This window comes from Choloepus didactylus, chromosome 21, assembly GCF_015220235.1.
Source record: "Choloepus didactylus isolate mChoDid1 chromosome 21, mChoDid1.pri, whole genome shotgun sequence".
Lineage (NCBI taxonomy): Eukaryota > Metazoa > Chordata > Mammalia > Pilosa > Megalonychidae > Choloepus > Choloepus didactylus.
The window spans coordinates 30,387,782-30,406,310 of NC_051327.1; the positions used below are offsets into that span (position 1 = coordinate 30,387,782).

Consider the following 18,529-nt stretch of genomic DNA (forward strand, 5'->3'; position numbering starts at 1 on the left):
GGGGAAAAACCACATGACCGGCTGGATCAATGCAGAAAATCCAGCATCCTTTCTTGGTAAAAACACTTTGAAAGACAGGAATCTACAGAAACTTCCTCAACTTGATAAACGGCATATAAGAAAAACCAACAGTTAACATTGTACTCAACGTTGAAAACCTGGAAACTTTCCCTCTGTGATCAGGAGCAGGAAAAGGTTGCCCACTGCCACCACTGTTAATCAACATTGTGCTAGAAGTTTTAGCTAGAGTAATTTGGCAAGAAAAAGAAATAGAAGCCATCCAAATCAGAAAGGAAGTAAAACCTTCACTATTTGCAGAAAATATAATCCTATATACAGAAATCCCCGAAAAATCTACAACACTACTAGAGCTAATAAACAAGTGCAGCAAAGTGGCAGGATAGATGATCAACACGCAAAAATCAGTAGTATTTCTATATGCTAGGAATGAGTTATCCGAGGAAGAAACCAAGAAAAAAAAAATTCCATTTACGATAGCAACGAAAAGAATCAAATATCTAGGAATAAACTTGACCAAGGATATAAAGGACTTATATTCAGAAACTACAAAACATTGCTAAAAGAAATCAAAGAAGACCTAAATAAATGGAAGGACATTCCATGTTCATGAATTGGAAGGCTAAATGTCATTAAGGTGTCAATTCTACCCAAACTGATTTACAGATTCAATGCAATCCCAATCAATATTCCAACAACCTGCTTTGCAGAAATGGAAAAGTCAATTACCAAATTTATTTGGAAGGGTAAGGGGTCCCAAATAGCCAAAAACATCTTGAAAAAGAAGAATGAAGTTAGAGGACTCTCACTTCCTGACTTTAAAGCATATTACAAAGCTACAGTTGTCAAAACAGCATGGTATTGCCATATAGACAGACATAATGATGAATGGAATTGAATTGAGAGTTCAGAAATAGACCATCACATCTATGGTCAATTGATTTTTGACATTGCTGCCAAGTTCATTCAAATGGGACAGAACAGTCTTCAACAAATGGTGCTGCAAGAACTGGATATCCATATCCAAAGAATGAAATAAGACCCTGTGCCGGTTTGAATGTGTTATGTCCCCCAAATGCCATTATCTTTGATGCAATCTTGTGGGGCAGATATTTTAGTGCTGATTAGATTGGAATTCTTTGAGTGTTTCCTTGGAATGTGCTCCACCCAACTGTAGGTGATAACTCTGATTAGATATTCCCATGGAGGTGTGGCCCCACCCATTCAGGGTGGGCCTTGATCAGTGGAGCTATATTAATGAACTGATGGGCAGAGGCAACTCAGTGCAGCTGTGAGTGATGTTTTGAAGAGGAGCTACAGCCAAGAGGGACACTTTGAAGAAAGCACAGGAGCTGCAGATGACAGACAGTTTGAAGATGGCTATTGAAAGCAGACTCTTGCTACAGAGAAGCTAAGAGAGGACAAACACCCCAAGAGCAACTAAGAGTGATATTTTTGAGGAACAGCAGCCTAGAGAGGAACGTCCTCGGAGAAAGCCATTTTGAAACCAGAACTTGGAGCAGATGCCAGTCACATGCCTTCCCAGATAACAGAGGTTTTCCAGATGCCACTGGCCATCCTCCAGTGAAGGTACCTGATTGTTGATGACTTACCTTGGACACTTTATGGCCTGAAGACTGTAACTTTGTAACCAAATAAACCCCTTTTATAAAAGCCAATCCATTTCTGGTGTTTTGCATTCCAGCAGCATTAGCAAACTAGAACAGACCCCTAACTCACAACTTATACAAAAACTAACTCAAAATAGATCAAAGACATAAATATAAGTACCATCAAACTATGAGAAAACAAAAACAAAAACAAAAAAACGTAGGGAAGCATCTTCAAGATCCTGTGGTAGGCAATGGGTTCTTAGACCTTACATCCAAAGCACAAGGAACAAAAGAAAAAATAGGTAAGTGGGACCTCCTGAAGAGGAATGCTTTTGTGCTTCAAAGGACTCTGCCAAGGAGGTGAAAAGGTAGCCTACTCAATGGGAGAAAATACTTGGAAATCACATATATGATAAGGGTTTAATATCCAGAATATATAAAGGAATCCTACAACTCAACAAAAAGACAAACAACCCAATTTAAAAATGGACAAAAGACTTGAATAGCCATTTTCCAACAAAGGAATACAAATGGCTAAAATATAAATGAAAAGATGCTCAACTTCACTCACTAATAGGGAAATGTAAGTCAAAACCACAATGAAATATCATTTCACACCTACTAGAATGGCCACCATTTCACAAACAGAAAACTACAAGTGTTGGAGAGGATGTGGAGAAATGGGAACATGTATTCACTGCTGGTGGGACTGTAAAATGGTGCAGCCACTGTGGAAGACAAGTTTGGCGGTTCCTCAGGAAGTTAAGTATAGAACTGCCATAAGACCCAGCAATCTGGCTACTAAGTGTATACTCAGAAAAACTAAAAGCAGGCATCCAAACAGGCATTTGCATACCAATGTTCATAGCAGCATTATTCATAACTGCCAAAAGATGGAAGCAACCCAAGTGTTCATCAACCTATGAATGGGTAAACAAAATGTGGTATATACATAGATGGAATATTATTCAGCTATTAAGGGATGAAGTCCTGATGCATGTGACAACATGGATGGACCTTGAGGACATTATGCTGAGTGAAATAAGCCAGACACAAAATGACAAATATGGTATGATCTCACTAACATGAACTAAATATAATGAACAAACTCATGGAGTTATTATCTAGAATATAGGTTACCAGAAGTTAGAAAAAGGGTAAAGAACAGGGAACTGAGGCTTAATTTGTACAGAATTTTTTTTTTATTAAATTCAGTTTTATTGAAATACATTCACACACCATACAATCATCCATGGTATACAATCCACTGTCCACAGTATGATAACATAGTTATGCGTTCATCACCACAATCTATCTCTGAACATTTTCCTTACATCAGAAAGAACCAGAACAAGAATAAAAAATAAAAGTGAAAAAAGAACACCCAAATCATCCCCCCATCCCATCCCATTTGTCCTTTAGTTTTTATCCCCATTTTTCTACTCATCCATACACTAGATAAACAGGGTGTGATCCACAAGGTCTTCACAATCACACTGTCACCCCTTGTAATCTACATTATTATATAATTGTCTTCAGGAGTCCAGACTGCTGGGTTGGAGTTTGGTAGTTTCAGATATCTACTTCTAGCTATTCCAATACATTAAAACGTAAGACGTGTAATCTATATAGTGCATAAGAATGTCCACCAGAGTGACCTCTCGACTCCATTTGAAATCTCTCAGCCACTGAAACTATTTCGTCTCATGCTGCATCCCCCTTTTGGTCAAGAAGATACTCTCAGTCCCATGTTGCCAGGTCCACATTCATCCCTGGGAGTCATATTCTGCATTGCCAGGGAGATTTACAACCCTGGGAGTCGGGTCCCACATAGGGGGGAGGGCAGCGAGTTCACCTGTCGAGATGGCTCAGTTAGAGAGAGAGAAGGCCACATCTGAGCAACAAAGAGGTACTCAGGGGGAGACTCTTAGGCACAATTATATGCAAGTTTAGCCTCTCCTTTGCAGTAACGAGCTTCATAAGGGCATGTTCCATGCTCGAGGGCTCAGCACATCAAACCGCCAGTCTCAATGTTTGTGACAACATCAGCACCAGTCCAGGTGAGGATGTCCAACACATCCTCAGGGCTGGGGAGGGGGAGGCTGTAAATATATTTTTTATTATCTGCCCAAATTGCTCTGGGATGTGTCACTATTTCACTCCTACTAACCTACCATATCTCACTTCCTATTCAAAGTTCCATGCAATTGTGGTGTTTGAACAAATCAACTGTAGAGTTGTACCGTTTGGAAAATTTAGATCCTGTACCAAATAGATATCCCTTCCCTTGGTCTCATATGGAAGTTAAAGTTTTAAAACAGTCAGTTTCAACCTTTACCCTTTGGCCTGGCTTGCCCTGGTCTCAACCAGACCTACTTCATTCATATCACTAATTGAAGTCTTGGCTCTTGTACAGTTTTGTTTTTGTTTTTTTTTTTAACAGTGGCTGTATGCACTAATACTGACATTCATATCTGCCGAGCTCTAGCTCTGAGTTTCAGGTGTCTCAGAGATATGCATTGTTCCAGAGACCAATCAGGTTATATGCTAGGGGATCAGCATCTCAAAGTTTAGAGACAGGCATTACAATTCAGGGATAGAGTTAAATGCTGTAAGAACTTACAATCTAAGGACTATTACAATACTTATGTCCATGTTAGGCTATGTTCTATGATTCAATTCTGAGTTTACACATTGTAGTTATTCCATTTTGGTGAGGCATTAAAGTGTTTGCCTTTATTTCTGGTGTACTTCACTCAAATACTGTGTACCGGATCCATTCACCTTGTTGTGTGTCTCACAGCTTCACTCCTTCTTATAGTTGCTCGATGTTCCACTGTATGCGTACACCACAGTACACCATTCCATTCTTCAGTCAATGTACCCTTAGGTCATCTTGTGCAGAATTTTTTAATAAGGTTGACTGTAAATGTTTGGAAATGGACAGAGGTGATGGTAGCACATTATCGTGTGTGTAACAACAGTGCTGAATCGAGTGTGTGATGTGACTGAAAGGGGAAGTTTAGGGTCGTGTGTATCGCTAGAAGGAAAGCTAGAGAATGAAACAAGAGATTGTATAACATAATGAACCCTGTTGTGGATGCTGAAGGAGGTAAACAGCACAAATTCAAGAATGTTCTTCCATGGATTACAACAAATGTAACTGTAAGGTATTAATAATAGGGTGGCATATGGGGGGAAATGCACCTAATGCAAAGATGGACTACAGTTAACAGTAATATCTTAACGTTCTTCCATCAACTATAACAAAGATACCACACTGAAGCAAGTGTCAACAATAAGGGGGTTTAAGGGCATGGGGTGCTTCTTTTGGAAGCAATGAAAATGTTTTAAAATTGATTGTGGTGATGAAAGCACAGCTCTGTAATTAAACCGAGAACCCTGATTGTACACTTTGGTCCCGCTCCCAATGTGGATCCCTGGTCCCATTCCAGAGGGAGCAGAGTAATCCTTGTGCACATACTGGGAGCACATATATCTGCTCCAATCTGCCGGGTGTTGGCCTAAGAAACTTGCCACGCGTGTAAAAGGTGGGTCACAGAGCTCTCCTACAGAACTGCGGGAGAGCAGTCAAGGGGCTCCCTGGGGTGAGGGATTGCTGGCTGTAAGACACACAGTGCAGTGCCCAGGAGGAACTGTTTTCTTAGGGAAGACGAGATACATTCCTATCCTGTCAATGGGAAATTCCATGCACAGAAAGGACCAGGGAGGCCCCTACACTTTCGCCTGGAGCTGTTCTCCAAACTTACTGTGTGGAGAAGCCCTGAAGGAGGGCGCTTGCACAGGTCACTCTGTAAAGACTGGGAAAAATGTTTTCTTTTATCCCTTCTTTTTATACTTTTGTTAGCTCCTGGCATTCAAGAAAAGTTATGTCACTCAATGTCCTCAAGGTTCATCCATGTTGTCACATGCATCAGGACTTCATTCCTTCTTACAGAGGAATAATATTCCATCGTACATATATACCACACTAGCTGGATACAAGCTTAAGTAACAGGCTCTTCAGAGTAAATTCCAGCAATAACACATTAAAATACCAAAATAGCCAGGTTTCAACAAATGATTACAGAACATACAAAGAAATAGGAAACGACTGACCAGGCAAAGGAGAAGATTAAAGCACTAGAAACTATGAATGAGGAGGATCAGACCTGGGGCATTCCAAACAAAGTCTTAAAAAAAAACAAAACACACATATGGTATTAAATATACACGCAAAGAGCTAAAGGAAAACATGGGCAAAGAATTAAGGGAATTCAGGAAAACAATAATGAATACAATGAGAATAGAATAGAGAGGCAGAAATTATGAAAAGAAACCAAAACAGAGCTATGATCACAGTAATAAGAATTAAACTTCCCTAGAGGGGTACGACAGCAGACTAGAGCTGATGGAAGAAAGAATCAGTGAACGTGATGATAAGACAATTGAAATAATCCAGTCTAAGGAACATAAAGAAGGGTGAGGAAAAGTGAACAGAGCCAGAGCAACCTGTGGGACACCATCAAGCCGACCAATATACTCACTGTCAGAGTCCCAGGAGGAGAAGAAAGAGTAAAGAAAGGGGGCAGAGAGAATATGCAAAGAAATAGTGGCTGAAAACTTCCAAAATTTAACAAAAGACATGCATATAAACATCCAACATGCTCAACAAACTCAAAAAGGCTAAACTCAAATAGACTCACACAGCACCATGTAATAACCAAACTGATGAATACAATAAAGAATTCTGAACGCTGCGCGCAAAAAACAAGTCACATACGAGGAAGCTGCAGTAAGATTCATGATTTCTCATCAGCAAGCATGAACACAAGATGGAATAGGATGACATATTTAAAGTGGTGAAAGCAAAAAATTACCAACCAAGAATTTTAAATCTGGCAAAACCGTCTTTTAAAATTGAGGCAGGGTCAACTCGGCAGGTAAACTCAATGCCCTCCCCACTACATGGGACAAGACTCCCAAGGGTGTAAATCTTCCTGGCAACGTGAGCTGACTGCTGTGGATGAGCCTGGCTGTGGCAATGAGGGATCAACAAAGTCTTCTTGATCAAAAGGGGGAAGAGAAACGAAACAAAATAGTTTCAGTGGCTGAGAGATTTCAAATGGAGTCGAGAAGTCATTCTGGAGGTAACTTATGCCTTATACAGATATCTCTTTTTAGTAAAAATTTTAGTTTATTAGAATAGCTAGAAGGAAATATCTGAAATTACTGAACTGCATTCCAGTATCTCTGATTCTTGAAGACGATCGTGTTAACTATACAGCTTACATGGTGTGAATGCATTTGTAAAAACCTCATGGCCCACACTCCCTTTACCCATTATATGCACAAATGAGTAGAAAAACGGGGAAAGGAAGGATTAATTCTATGCCACACACCTACATTCCCTGCATCTAGTCCAGCATCTGGGCACATAGAAGACTCTCAGCAAATATAAATTAAATGAATGAACACATCTCCCTTTTTCAACATTGGTGATTGGGGATCTTTCGGAAACTAGGAGGCGAGAAAACCAAGAGCTCCTTGGCCACTGACCACCGTGCTGGTCCATGAAGAGCTCAACTACAGCACCCTGTGACTTGGCATCAAAGCTTTGACCTGACTTGTTCGGTGTACCAAATCTAGTTTGGCTTCAAAGATGTCACAACAAAACAAGAAAAAAAATGCAAATAAGTAAGCTTAAGCATTCATATTTTTTCTTTTTTTCATTAAAGAGACCTGGCTTTCCTGTAACCACTTTCCCTTACCATGTGACAGAATTTCAAGAGGTCAGATACTTAGGAAGACCATAAAACACATTCAAAGACCTGCAAATAAGCAGTGTAAGCACAGGCTATTGAAGTCTTCCCCATGGATTTGGAGATGCTAAAACATGATATCGGGCCACAATTAAAAGGAGCTTTGGGCTTTGCAGATGAGAAACTATACAACCTTGAACAAACCCAAACCTCTCAGAGCCTCAACTTCTCGTCTGTAAAATGGGATATGTAATGAAGCCTCTCAAGAGGCTGTCATGGATGGAGATAAAACATAAGGCAGGAAAATAGTTTGGAAGAGAGCATGCAAACTGCATGCACTCATCATTACACTTATTTGCCAGTCCTCTTCTAGTGTTTGCCCCAACAGTGTCAAGGGTGCTACTCGGTGCTGCTGCCTCACAGACACACACTGTGCCCTCCAGAAACAGTGGTGGAGTAAATACCTGGGGCGTCACTGAAACTTCTGCCCTCCCCAAAGGCATCTGCTATGGCTCCTTCACAAAGGACACTGAATCCTGTGGGAAATCAGCAGCTAGGACATGCACGTGGTGTTCGGATGCAAGCAAGCACAGAGCCCTTAAAAACCAAACACTCCCTCAGTTTATGATGGTCCTCGTGGCATCAAAAGATCAGTGGGGACAGACCATGAATTCACTGGTTTTATCTCCGTCAGATGTCAGAAAGACAGATAAAAGGGTAAAATACCATTGCTATTGCCTCCTCTATTTCACAGAACAGGAGTTCTCAAATTGAGGAGAGGGAAATGATGCCCCCATAAGACTCTTGGCAATATCTAGAGACATTTTTGGTTGTCATAACCGTGTGTATGCGTGTTTGTGAGTGCATGCGCTACTGCATCTAGTGGGTAGGGGCCAGGGATATTGCTAAACATCCTACAAGGCAGAGGATGGCCCCACAGCAAAGAATGATCTAGGCCCAAATGTCAACAGTACTGAGGGAAACCCTACCCTAGACCTAATGGCTCCACTCTGGGTGCAGCTGAAGAGAATTAGGAGCCTCCTTCTAGTCCAGTGGGAACCTGCTTTTGACAAGCACACCATTCCTGAGAAGTTCGAGTCCTATCCTTGGAGCAGCACAAAGGCTGGCAGGGGAAACTGGAGTGAAGCGGTTCTTTACCCTGGTGTGGGTTAATCAGAGAGGAAGATTTTAAAAGAGAAAAGTGAGGAAAACATTAGGCCAAGGATTGTCAAATTGTAGGACATGGGACGCCTGGAAACCAAGTAATTGCTTTTACTCTGAAACCAAAATTTGCTCCTGGTTACTGAATAGACTCCAAGTGATAGCCATCGGCACTGCGTCCACACCACTGTTCTTTGGGGTGCAGTTTGGAAAAGGAAAAACAGGAGAGACCAGGAAGGGCTCAGGGTACTCCATCCCAGCCCCACCCAGCTCTACGCAGGTCAGTGCTGCACCAGAACTCAGGGGCTGAGTTAAGAGGCCATGGGCTATGTTTTAGGGCATGGATCTGTACTGCTGGGAAAGGACAATCCCTGCAATGAGAGAGAAGCAGATCAAGAAAAGGGGGGGGTGATCAGAAGAATAAAGTAGTAGTAAAAATTTTAAGCAGTTTTGAATCAGGTTTTAATAATTGTACAGTTGTTTTTAAAGAAGGAAGAAAGTAGCAAACGGACAGATAACTCCTGGTCAGGAGACCTCAACATTATCCCACTTTAGAATTTTACGAAATGCTAAAAGAAAGAGATACAAATCTCCCTGCTTCCCAACAGCCTTAAAATTTATTCTCAAGTATTGAAAGCTATGTGCATTTCTTAGTTTTGACAAATGTACCAAGATTATGGAAAATGTTAACACCAGGAAAAGCTGTGTGAGTTATATATGGCAATTTTCTGTATTAACTTTGAAACACTTCTGTAAATCTAAAATTACTTCAAAACTAAGTTTTAAAAACCCACACCAACTTTTTCTGAATACAATCCCCTAGTTTCTTGAGTGCTCTCTATCTCCTGCAGAAATACTGGATGGCAGCTTTAAGGTCAAGTTCCCAGCAACAAGTCCAGAGAGAAAGAGTTGGCTGCCCACGTCCAATTGCTGACCACGAAACACACACACGCCAGGTACTCTCAGGCCAGTGGTGCCCGAGTACTCAGGTCTGATCAAAGCGTGCACTTCCTCTCTCACTGTTCTGAACTAAAAGAGATTCTTTTTTATGGAGCAAAGGAGATACTTTCCCCATAACATCCTGGTTAGTTAGGTTGAGAGGTTACAAGGATACCTCCTATTGTCAGATGGGAAATCTCAGAGAGAAGGAAGACATGTGAAACTGAACTTCCAGTGAGACATAATCTTGGAAGATGATGTCCTTTATTTGACTGTGACACAAATCAATGGGCTTTTAATGACATCTTAAACCCACTAAGCAAGCAGCAGAAGGATCAGAAAAGCCAGACTCGCTGATTCTCTTGGTTCCACGACTGATTCAAAAGGGGGATTCTGGAGAGAAAGGTAAAATGATTCACATACGTGAATTCTCCCTATCAACAAAGGGAACCTCAGGAGGGGTGGCTGAGTCACCCCAACTTATTCCTCCTATCTCTACCTCATCACAGAAAACGGAAAAATCAATTCAAATGAGCTGATCATAGGAAACACGGGTTATTTTCAGTTGCCCATGACGGACCTTAGTCTCCTGGCACTGATGTCATGTCACAGCACACTCCATCCCCCAAAGCACCCTTTAGAAACACTGCACTGAGCACCAGGGCAGCTTACCATATTTGGCACGTTGGTGACTGAAGCATTCTTGATGTCTGTAGGGAAGGGAGGCAAACTATTGACCATGCTCTGTTTGCTGGATAATTGGGTATTCACTCCAGTGGCTCCCATTTGCTGCCCTCCAGTTTGACTAAAGGGTTGTCCAAATGGACTCGTGTTACCAGTCATTCCCATCTGAAACAAAAACAGGCAACGTTAGCTGTCATGATGTGATCATATATAAAAGGGACACAAAATGTTGACTGTGACCCAATGAAGTATAACTTATTTCCTGTAAAACCTATTATAAATAAGAGGTTCACATTTATGATTATGAGGAGCATGACTGGCTCCAAACACTACATATAGAAGGCAGAAAACTAATGAAGCTGCTCCAAAACAACTACATCTTTCCCATCATTCTAGACTCATCCCAAAGAGCCCCCACTTTCCTTCCTCACCCTCAGATATACTCCTCTTCCCCAATCCGAGGGCACTATCATGTTAACAAAATCATTTGGAAAACAAAACCTTCCAAAGTCGCTAACCTAGGAGAGCTACTTCAGTTTAATGCTTAATTACTCTATAAGTAATTAGCTTCTTTCAAGTTTCCCATCAGATTTGAACCAAGTTTCCATTAGTTCAAAATGCATGGCAGAAATATTTACAGACGAAATGACATAATGTTTGGGATTTGCTTTAAAAATAATCCAGGGAGGCAGGGGGTAGTGGCAAGGAAGGGAGATAGGTGAAAAAAAGACTGCCCACATGCTGCCAACTGCTGAGTGATGCTTACTGCAAACACAGGAGTTTGTTATATTATTCTCTCTAATATTATACCAGCTTGAAATTTTCCATAACAAAGGTTTTTGTTTTTGTTTTTTTAATATTAAGGTAAAATAAATGAAATATATGGTAGATGAAGGCAACAATGGGAGGGAGGAATCCCACCCTGTCTATGAGGGCCTGTACTCACCCACCAGGCAGGAGCCCACCTCCAGCCAACAGGGCTTCCCTCATGCCCTGGACACCCCAACCTCCACAACAGTGAATTCTGGAACTCCCAGGATGATATCGCAATGCCTGCCTACCCTCTCTGAAGGAAATGGATTTTCTGGTATCTGCCTTTGCTTTTCCACGACGTAGCACTGCTCCTTCTGCTGCCTAATGCTCGTTTCTGGTGTCCTGGTTTGTCTGATGATTGGCGCACGGAGGAAGGGGGTTTCAGGGCTTCCACCCCAGATACGAAGCTAGGGTCTCCCCACAAACCCCACCACAGTGCCCGCCAGCCCGTCCCGTTTACTGGGGCAGTTCACACTCCTCCCACGGACCTCCATTCCCTGACCTGTAGGAGAGACACTTGAGCAAGATGAAATCTTTCAGCCCTAAAATTCTAGGTTGCAAAGAAACCAATGCTCAGCACAACTGTAAATGACCCTTTTCTGCTGAAATGCCAGCATAAAAACACAGATAAAACCAATCTAGCATAACCAAAAAGACACACTTCTGTGCATTTTCACACACAAGTGGTTTCCAGGTTTGGCCCTCACAGCGGACACTTCTCACCTTTTAGGAAAGTGAATGCATTCTAGCTACTGCCCTTCCCCAATATGCCCTGCTGCAGTAAATTAGAAAACAGATTCCTCACAAAGCCCACTGGTGAGGCAAAACTTTGAGCTCAAGTGACTTAATCAAGGCCAGACGGTAAGTTTTTAACATAAAGGGCATTTCCGATATTCTGTTAGGGTCCTGCAATTGCTATCCAGCACTTGGAAAATCTGGGGCAGGAAGCTGTATTTTCAGAAAGCATTACACTGAACTAATTCCATGGAGCAATGACTTCTCTCAGAATTTGTTTCATTACCTAGACTCGAACTGCTGCAATATTGTTCTTAGAGGCCCAAGGATTTGGAAACAAAACACAGTTAGATTTCCATTTCCTAAGTTTCATTTTAAATGTCTCTACTTAGTAAGCCCCCACCAGAGTGGCCCAGCCTGCTCTGAGCATGCGCAGACTCCCTCCTCCTGCAGGGCTGGGCCCGATTCACAACACCAACTTGACAGGTGCCCAAGTCCATCAGGTTTGGGAGATTTCTGATTTATTAGGAAACAGCCAGCATTCAGACAGCACCTGGGAGTGGAGACAGGTAAATGGAATTATTCTCCCATGCGCCCTAATGCCTGTTAGCCGCACTCCTTCAGTGCAGAGAGGGAAACCAACACCAAAAGGCCATCAAGAAGGAGGCCTCAGAGCCTCAGAGTTCACCTGGCCTGTTTCGAAAAACCTATTTCTAAAACTCTGTAAGTAGTTTTGACAACTTTCATAAAGACAAGTTGGCAGAATACAAACAGGTGCCAAGGGTGCACAGTCTGGCCAGCCTCTGGGGACAAAGCTACTTCTCACTGGTTAGGTTTCGTGGAATAATCCAGGCTTCTGGGAGCATTTGATAAGAGTTTGAGAAATTTATGGCCTTTCATCTTTGCCATCCAAAAGCAAAGGAAACTGTTTCAACATGGTTTCAATTCTCACAAGGTAAGAGACACAGTCAAGTCAAAAATCACGTAGGGCATGATGGGACTGTAAAGCTCACAGGGATCTATATGTTTTAAAAAGCAGAGAAAACCCCCATCCTCAGCCCATGACAACAAGCCAAAACAAAAACAAGTAAAAGCCGAGACCAGGATACTTGTGGGAGGCCTGGCTCTAAGGCAGCTCCAGCCAACCCTTAGCCAGCTGGCTCAGCAGCCCCCCAACAGGTCACCACTGCTGACCCCCCTGCTAGTCACAAACCACCACCTGACACAGCGAGGCAAAGCTGAAAGGCCCACTCCCCAGTCCTAGGCTGCCCCGTCCACTGCAGTTTTAGGGAAAAGCCATTCACTTCTAGAGATTTCTGAATTTATTCTATATCTGAATATTCTATTCTATTTTCCGAACATTCTGGTCCCCAAGTGTAGTCTAATACATATACTTTTAGCACCAAAGTTCAAAAATAAAACAGTAAAATCAAGATGTCTAGATATGTCTCCTAATTTCCTGACAGTTACCTGATAGTAATTTAGTAATATGGCTTCATTTTCAACTAAAGTTTATCCAGATTTGGTTTAAGGCTGCTAAAAAAAAAAACTACCACATAAACTTTCAATAAAAATAAAAAAGCAGAACAGAACAGGAGGAGGCAACTGTTTAGTTGATGGTGAAATTTATATAATATATGAACAATTTAAAACCTATAGAATATTCATCTTATGCCTCATCCAACAATGATCTATGCGTAAAACTTTCCTTTTACTCTTCTTGCAAACAGAGCCCCCTAAGCATTTAATACAAGTTCAATCTCAGCAAACAGGAGAAGTGAAGTACATGAGCACCTAAAGAAGGCAAGTTCTCTCTTAATGAAATCTCATTTTAATAATGCCTTAGAGCTCTATTAAGTCTTCCCATGAAAAAGCATTCTCACGACCATGTGTATCAATCGATCATTTGAAAATCTACTTACTGTGCTGTATGCCTACCACTTTGCTGAGAATAAAAATACATAAGCTACAGCCCCCTTGCACAAGACTACACTAGATAAAAAGGAGAAAAATCTTTAGTGCCAGGTCCTGAGGTCTCCCCTCGCCCACACACCCCAAGGATAGGATAAAGTAGTTGCCTCAGCATGGCTCTAGAGCATGAGATCTGATGAGGAAATCCTCTCTTAAGAGTTTAGTTAAAAAAATGAACCACCACGAACAGTGCCTACACCAGCCCTTTAGTACTGAAACAAAGACTGCGCTTACAGCAGATTCTGGCCAATGAGCCCATCAATCAAAACTGGTGAAGTCCTGAACTGTCTGGCAAGTGACCTGACTACTGCTAAATTGGTCAGGCAAGTGGGTGAGTAACAGCCACCAAAACAGCACCTGAGCCCAGGAAGTCAAGGTGATCGTCCTCTTCCCCACCTGATAGACACACATTGCAGGTGAACTGGGCAGGTTCATGATGCTGTGGTAGGATCATCATATTAATAGTTACGATTATCCACTGGGAAGCTGTCTTGGGCACGAAACTATAACAAAACTTATTGCCCTCCTGGAATGTAATCTTCCTCCGTACCCTCAGGCGGCAGCACACAGTGCTGGGGAAAGAACCAAACGAACAAACACTCCCAGAGACCACCACATCATGCTGCCCTTCAGAACAGCAGAGCCCCCAACACCAGCCCCCGCCCCCAGGAGGTGGAGGTGGACGAACCGCAGGTGAGTCACTGAAGCCAGGGCACAGTGACCCAAAGAGGGGCACCTTCAGTTGGAGAGAGTGGCAGCAGTAACAGCGCCCTCTCCATCATCTAAACTTCCATGATGAGGATATCAGCTACTAATCGGAGTGGACAGGCAACCTCCTGCCCATGCTGAAAGGTTGAGCACCAAGAGAATATGCTCTCAAAAGTTGGTTTTTGCAGGATGATGATAGCTGCGTGTCAGATCACAGCATATACAGGGGCTCAGTCTGGCCATAAACAGGTCCTCTGTGCTACAAACACTTGGCCCCGGAGCAAGGCCCACTGATGCCCTACCCCAAAGCTCCCCTCTGCTGTGCTGCAATACTGATCCATCCGCCTCAGCAGTCACCTCCGGCTGCAAACAGCCTCCTATGCCTTCCTCACTATGTGATACAAATAACCATTTTCCACTCGATAGGGTCATAAGACAACTATCAATATAATAAAAAAAAACAAGCTCTAGGCTCCGAAAGAACAGGATGATTTTCTCCATTATACTAAGCAGGAGGATAGCTCTACTACTCATCTAGCTCAGCTAATCAAAAACGGTCTAGTCTTGTAAGAGGCAGTCAACTGAAATCCAAGAACTAATTAGGGGGCTTTATTTAGGAGAAATAATACTGATAGTGAAAAGGAGGTTAGACCCAAGTAAAGGCATACAGAACTGATCATCCAAATGGAATTTTCTTCCTGAAACAGGTTTCTATAGCAGGTAGCAAGCCACGTATCCACCTTGATCCTTTGTAGGAAAGGGGGTGCTGAGAAATGCTTCCTTTGCAAGCAGGGCCCCCACCAGGTAGGCCCTGCCTGCAGCCTGAACCCCACTGGACTGGGCAGTGGGCCAGGCACTGCTAAGTTGTCCATGGGTGGGTAAGGGGAACGGGAAACTTTGGGTGCACACTTGGCCACCCCAGAACTATATACAAAGTTTTGCATTATGTGCACCTCTGTGCCCTAAGGATTAAAAAACACTGCCCTTGGGGACGGAACTCCCCTGGTCCCTCGGGGCTCTTGCTTTCAGAGGTAGCTCTTCCCTGCTCTCACTCAATTCCTACGCTACAGACGGGGCCTTTCTGAGCAGTCTCCTGTCCTAAGGCATCAGCCGTGCATGTCAACAGCCACCTTCCCAAGTGAACTCCATCCAATTTCCATCTCCAAACATCCTCTTGGGATGCACATCAGGAAAAGAATCGTATCATAATCACTTAGCTAAAAGCTTAATGGAAATATGTTGTTTAACCAACTAAGACTATCTGGAACAAAAGGGAAGAAGGGAGGATTTCCAGGGACAGACAGAAACATGCTACTTTACAATTTTACTTAGAGTCGGCCAGGCCTTCAGAAATGCCTCGAGTGGTGACAAATGTCGGCTTTGATGTGGCTTCTATGATACCACTAAACACACTGCTTTTTTCCAAAAGCGGAATTCTTCAGTAGTTTTCCTCACACCTTTTATACACACTTAAAACCACAATACACTAGTGGTGTATGTCACAGAGGATAAAGCAGGGGACTATACAACACAGGGAACCCTGTGGCGGACGATGACTGTGGTTAATAGTACAAGTATAAAAACGTTCTTTCACGAACTAGAACAGATGGAGTTAAAAGAAATATTTTAACATTCTTTCATCAACAGTAACAAATGAACCACACCAACACTAAGGGTTAATAATGGGGGGGCATAAGGGGTATGGAAGTTTGTTTGTTTGTTTTAGAGTAATGAAAACGTTCTAAAATTGACTGTGGTGATGAGTGCAAAACTATGGGATGATACTGTGAACTACTGACAGTACACTTTAGATGGATTGTATGCTATGCGAATACATTTCAATAAAACGGCTTAAAAAAAAAAATAAAACCACAATACACAGTAGAGCAATCAGAGGTCCGGCTCTGGGAGATTACTGATGCTGGTTAGGAAATACACAGTACGGAAACAAAATATGATCTTTGGCAGTAAGCTTAGTAGGGACAACTGGAAAAGTGAGAATTTTCGGGTAGATTGGTTAAAACTGATCATTTCACAGATGAGAAACTCGTGGCTCAGAAAGCTTGGGAGCACACCAAGTCAGCGAAGAAGCAGCCGCAGGTGTGCCATGCCCCTGGCCTGGCGACTCTGCTGGGTGCCCTGAGGCTTGCCATCTCCTTGCATGAGCATTGCTGCAGCACCCATGGGCTCTCCCAGTCAGGGGGCTTGAGCGCAGCTGGTAGAGGCAGGGAAGGAGACGCAGGCTCTGCCACAAAGACCAGGAGTAGACAAATGTCCACCGGTGAGCTAAATCCAGCCCTAAAGTTGTTTCTATAAATACAGTTTCACTGTAAACTCAGAATATTTACCTGGTCTGAATGGTGGCTCTGCGGCTTGCTAGCTGTGTGACCTTGGGTAATTTAGTGAAACCTCACCATGCCTTGGTATTATCATCATAAAATGGAGAAAATTGTACCTCCTCTTAGGGTGGTTCTGAGGATTAAACAAATTCACATACGTGAACCACTTAGAAGAGTAACTAATACAGAGTAAGCACTGTAAGCGTTGGTCAGCATAATATTATTTGGCTTTGGGAGGAATGTTTTACACTACATTGAATTTCTCTTGTAATTATGTTTAAGGGAATAATAAGTTATCATTTTCAAGGAATATGTGATGTAATCAAGTAGTTCACACACACAGGATGATGATAGGAGAGGTCAGCAGGAATTAACATGTGCATTTAATTATGACATGTTTTCAAACAAACATGAGCAAAAATACTCATGACAAAATATTGTGCACTTACTAGTTGCAGAAATGCTTAAGTACACAATTACTTCCAAATTGTCAGAGTAAGTCACAAACATTTCCAGTTTTCACTCTAGACTGTTTTCCAAATTTAAAAACAATACTCAGAATGTTCATCTCAAACCTAAAATATACCAAGCAACAATGACATATGATCAAAATACTATAACCTAACTTTTCTGAGTTGAAATTCAAGTCAAAACATAGAAAACTTGAACAAGAGAGACCACTCCCACAGAAAAAGAAACAGATGAGACCCCCGCTCCAGGGGGGCCTGACATGGCAACAATTGATCTATTTGATGTGGCTTCAACCAAACCTGACATTCTTTTAGGCTGAGTGTTTAGCATTTTTCTTTACACACTGGCATACACTTAAAACCATAGGTTTGTATAAGGTGTGTAAAAACAGCACAATTTAGTATGCCAGGAGCAAAAACATGCCAAAGAATGTAAGAGCCAGAACTACTCATTCTTCTCAATGACATAAAGAACCAGAACTAACCCAGAATATGGCCATATCATTTGTAAAGCCAAAAGCATTTTCTTTTGGCAATCTACCATTGTTGGAAGAAAGCCAAGAAAAGCAGTTTTCATGGAAAGACATAGCTGCATTCAGTTGTCTGCTATCGCTTGCTCTTGGAATCCTTCCAGTCCCTCAGCACGGCAAATGGAGAAAAGTAGAAATACTCAGCTGGCTGCAGTGCCACAGACATCACCTGACCACCAAGAGCACAGCGGGACAAAGTGCCGGCAGGGGGCCATGCGCAGGAGGCCTGGGTGGCTCCCCTGGAGGAGGGTGGCCCGTGAGCACTTGGAACACTTCCCTTGGCCTGATAAGACCCAACTGGAAGGTGGGTGAAAAACACTTAGCAAGTCTTGTGGTATTCAGTGTGGATGCTAACGTCTTTCAAGAATCTGTGACCAGAATGTGACTTGGAAGAGAGGACGATCCACAAGGGAAGGAAAGGAAACTGAATAGCGGATCACCACCTGCGGTCTCTAGACCAGGGCCTCACCCGTATTCACCTAACTGCTCTAGAAACTTCTGGCAATGAAAACACTACACTGAGACTGCTAGTATATCTAAGTTACCATGGTTAGATGCACCAATTCTCAGGGTGTGGTCTGCATTAATTCACAAGCAAAAGCACTGGGCCAAGATTTGGCAGAGAAACTTTCTAATCCTGGTTGTGCCACTAATCAGCCATGTGACTGAGGACAAACTTCACGTGCCCTCTCAGTCGTCATGGCGAGAAGACCCACTGACTGGCTGCATGGCTGTACTTAAAATATTGATTTAAGCTGTCATCAGACACTGAATAAAACTAGGTAT

The 18,529-nt window shown here is 42.5% G+C and overlaps 1 protein-coding gene across 1 annotated transcript in view; it reads right to left on the reverse strand.

Annotated features, from left to right (window-relative positions):
* The window catches only part of LOC119517074 (CREB binding protein), a 179,598-nt gene that overhangs the window by 83,341 nt on the left and 77,728 nt on the right, over positions 1-18,529 (reverse strand). The window contains 1 exon segment of the mRNA XM_037813571.1: positions 10,166-10,342. Coding sequence (XP_037669499.1) covers positions 10,166-10,342 — 177 coding nt within the window.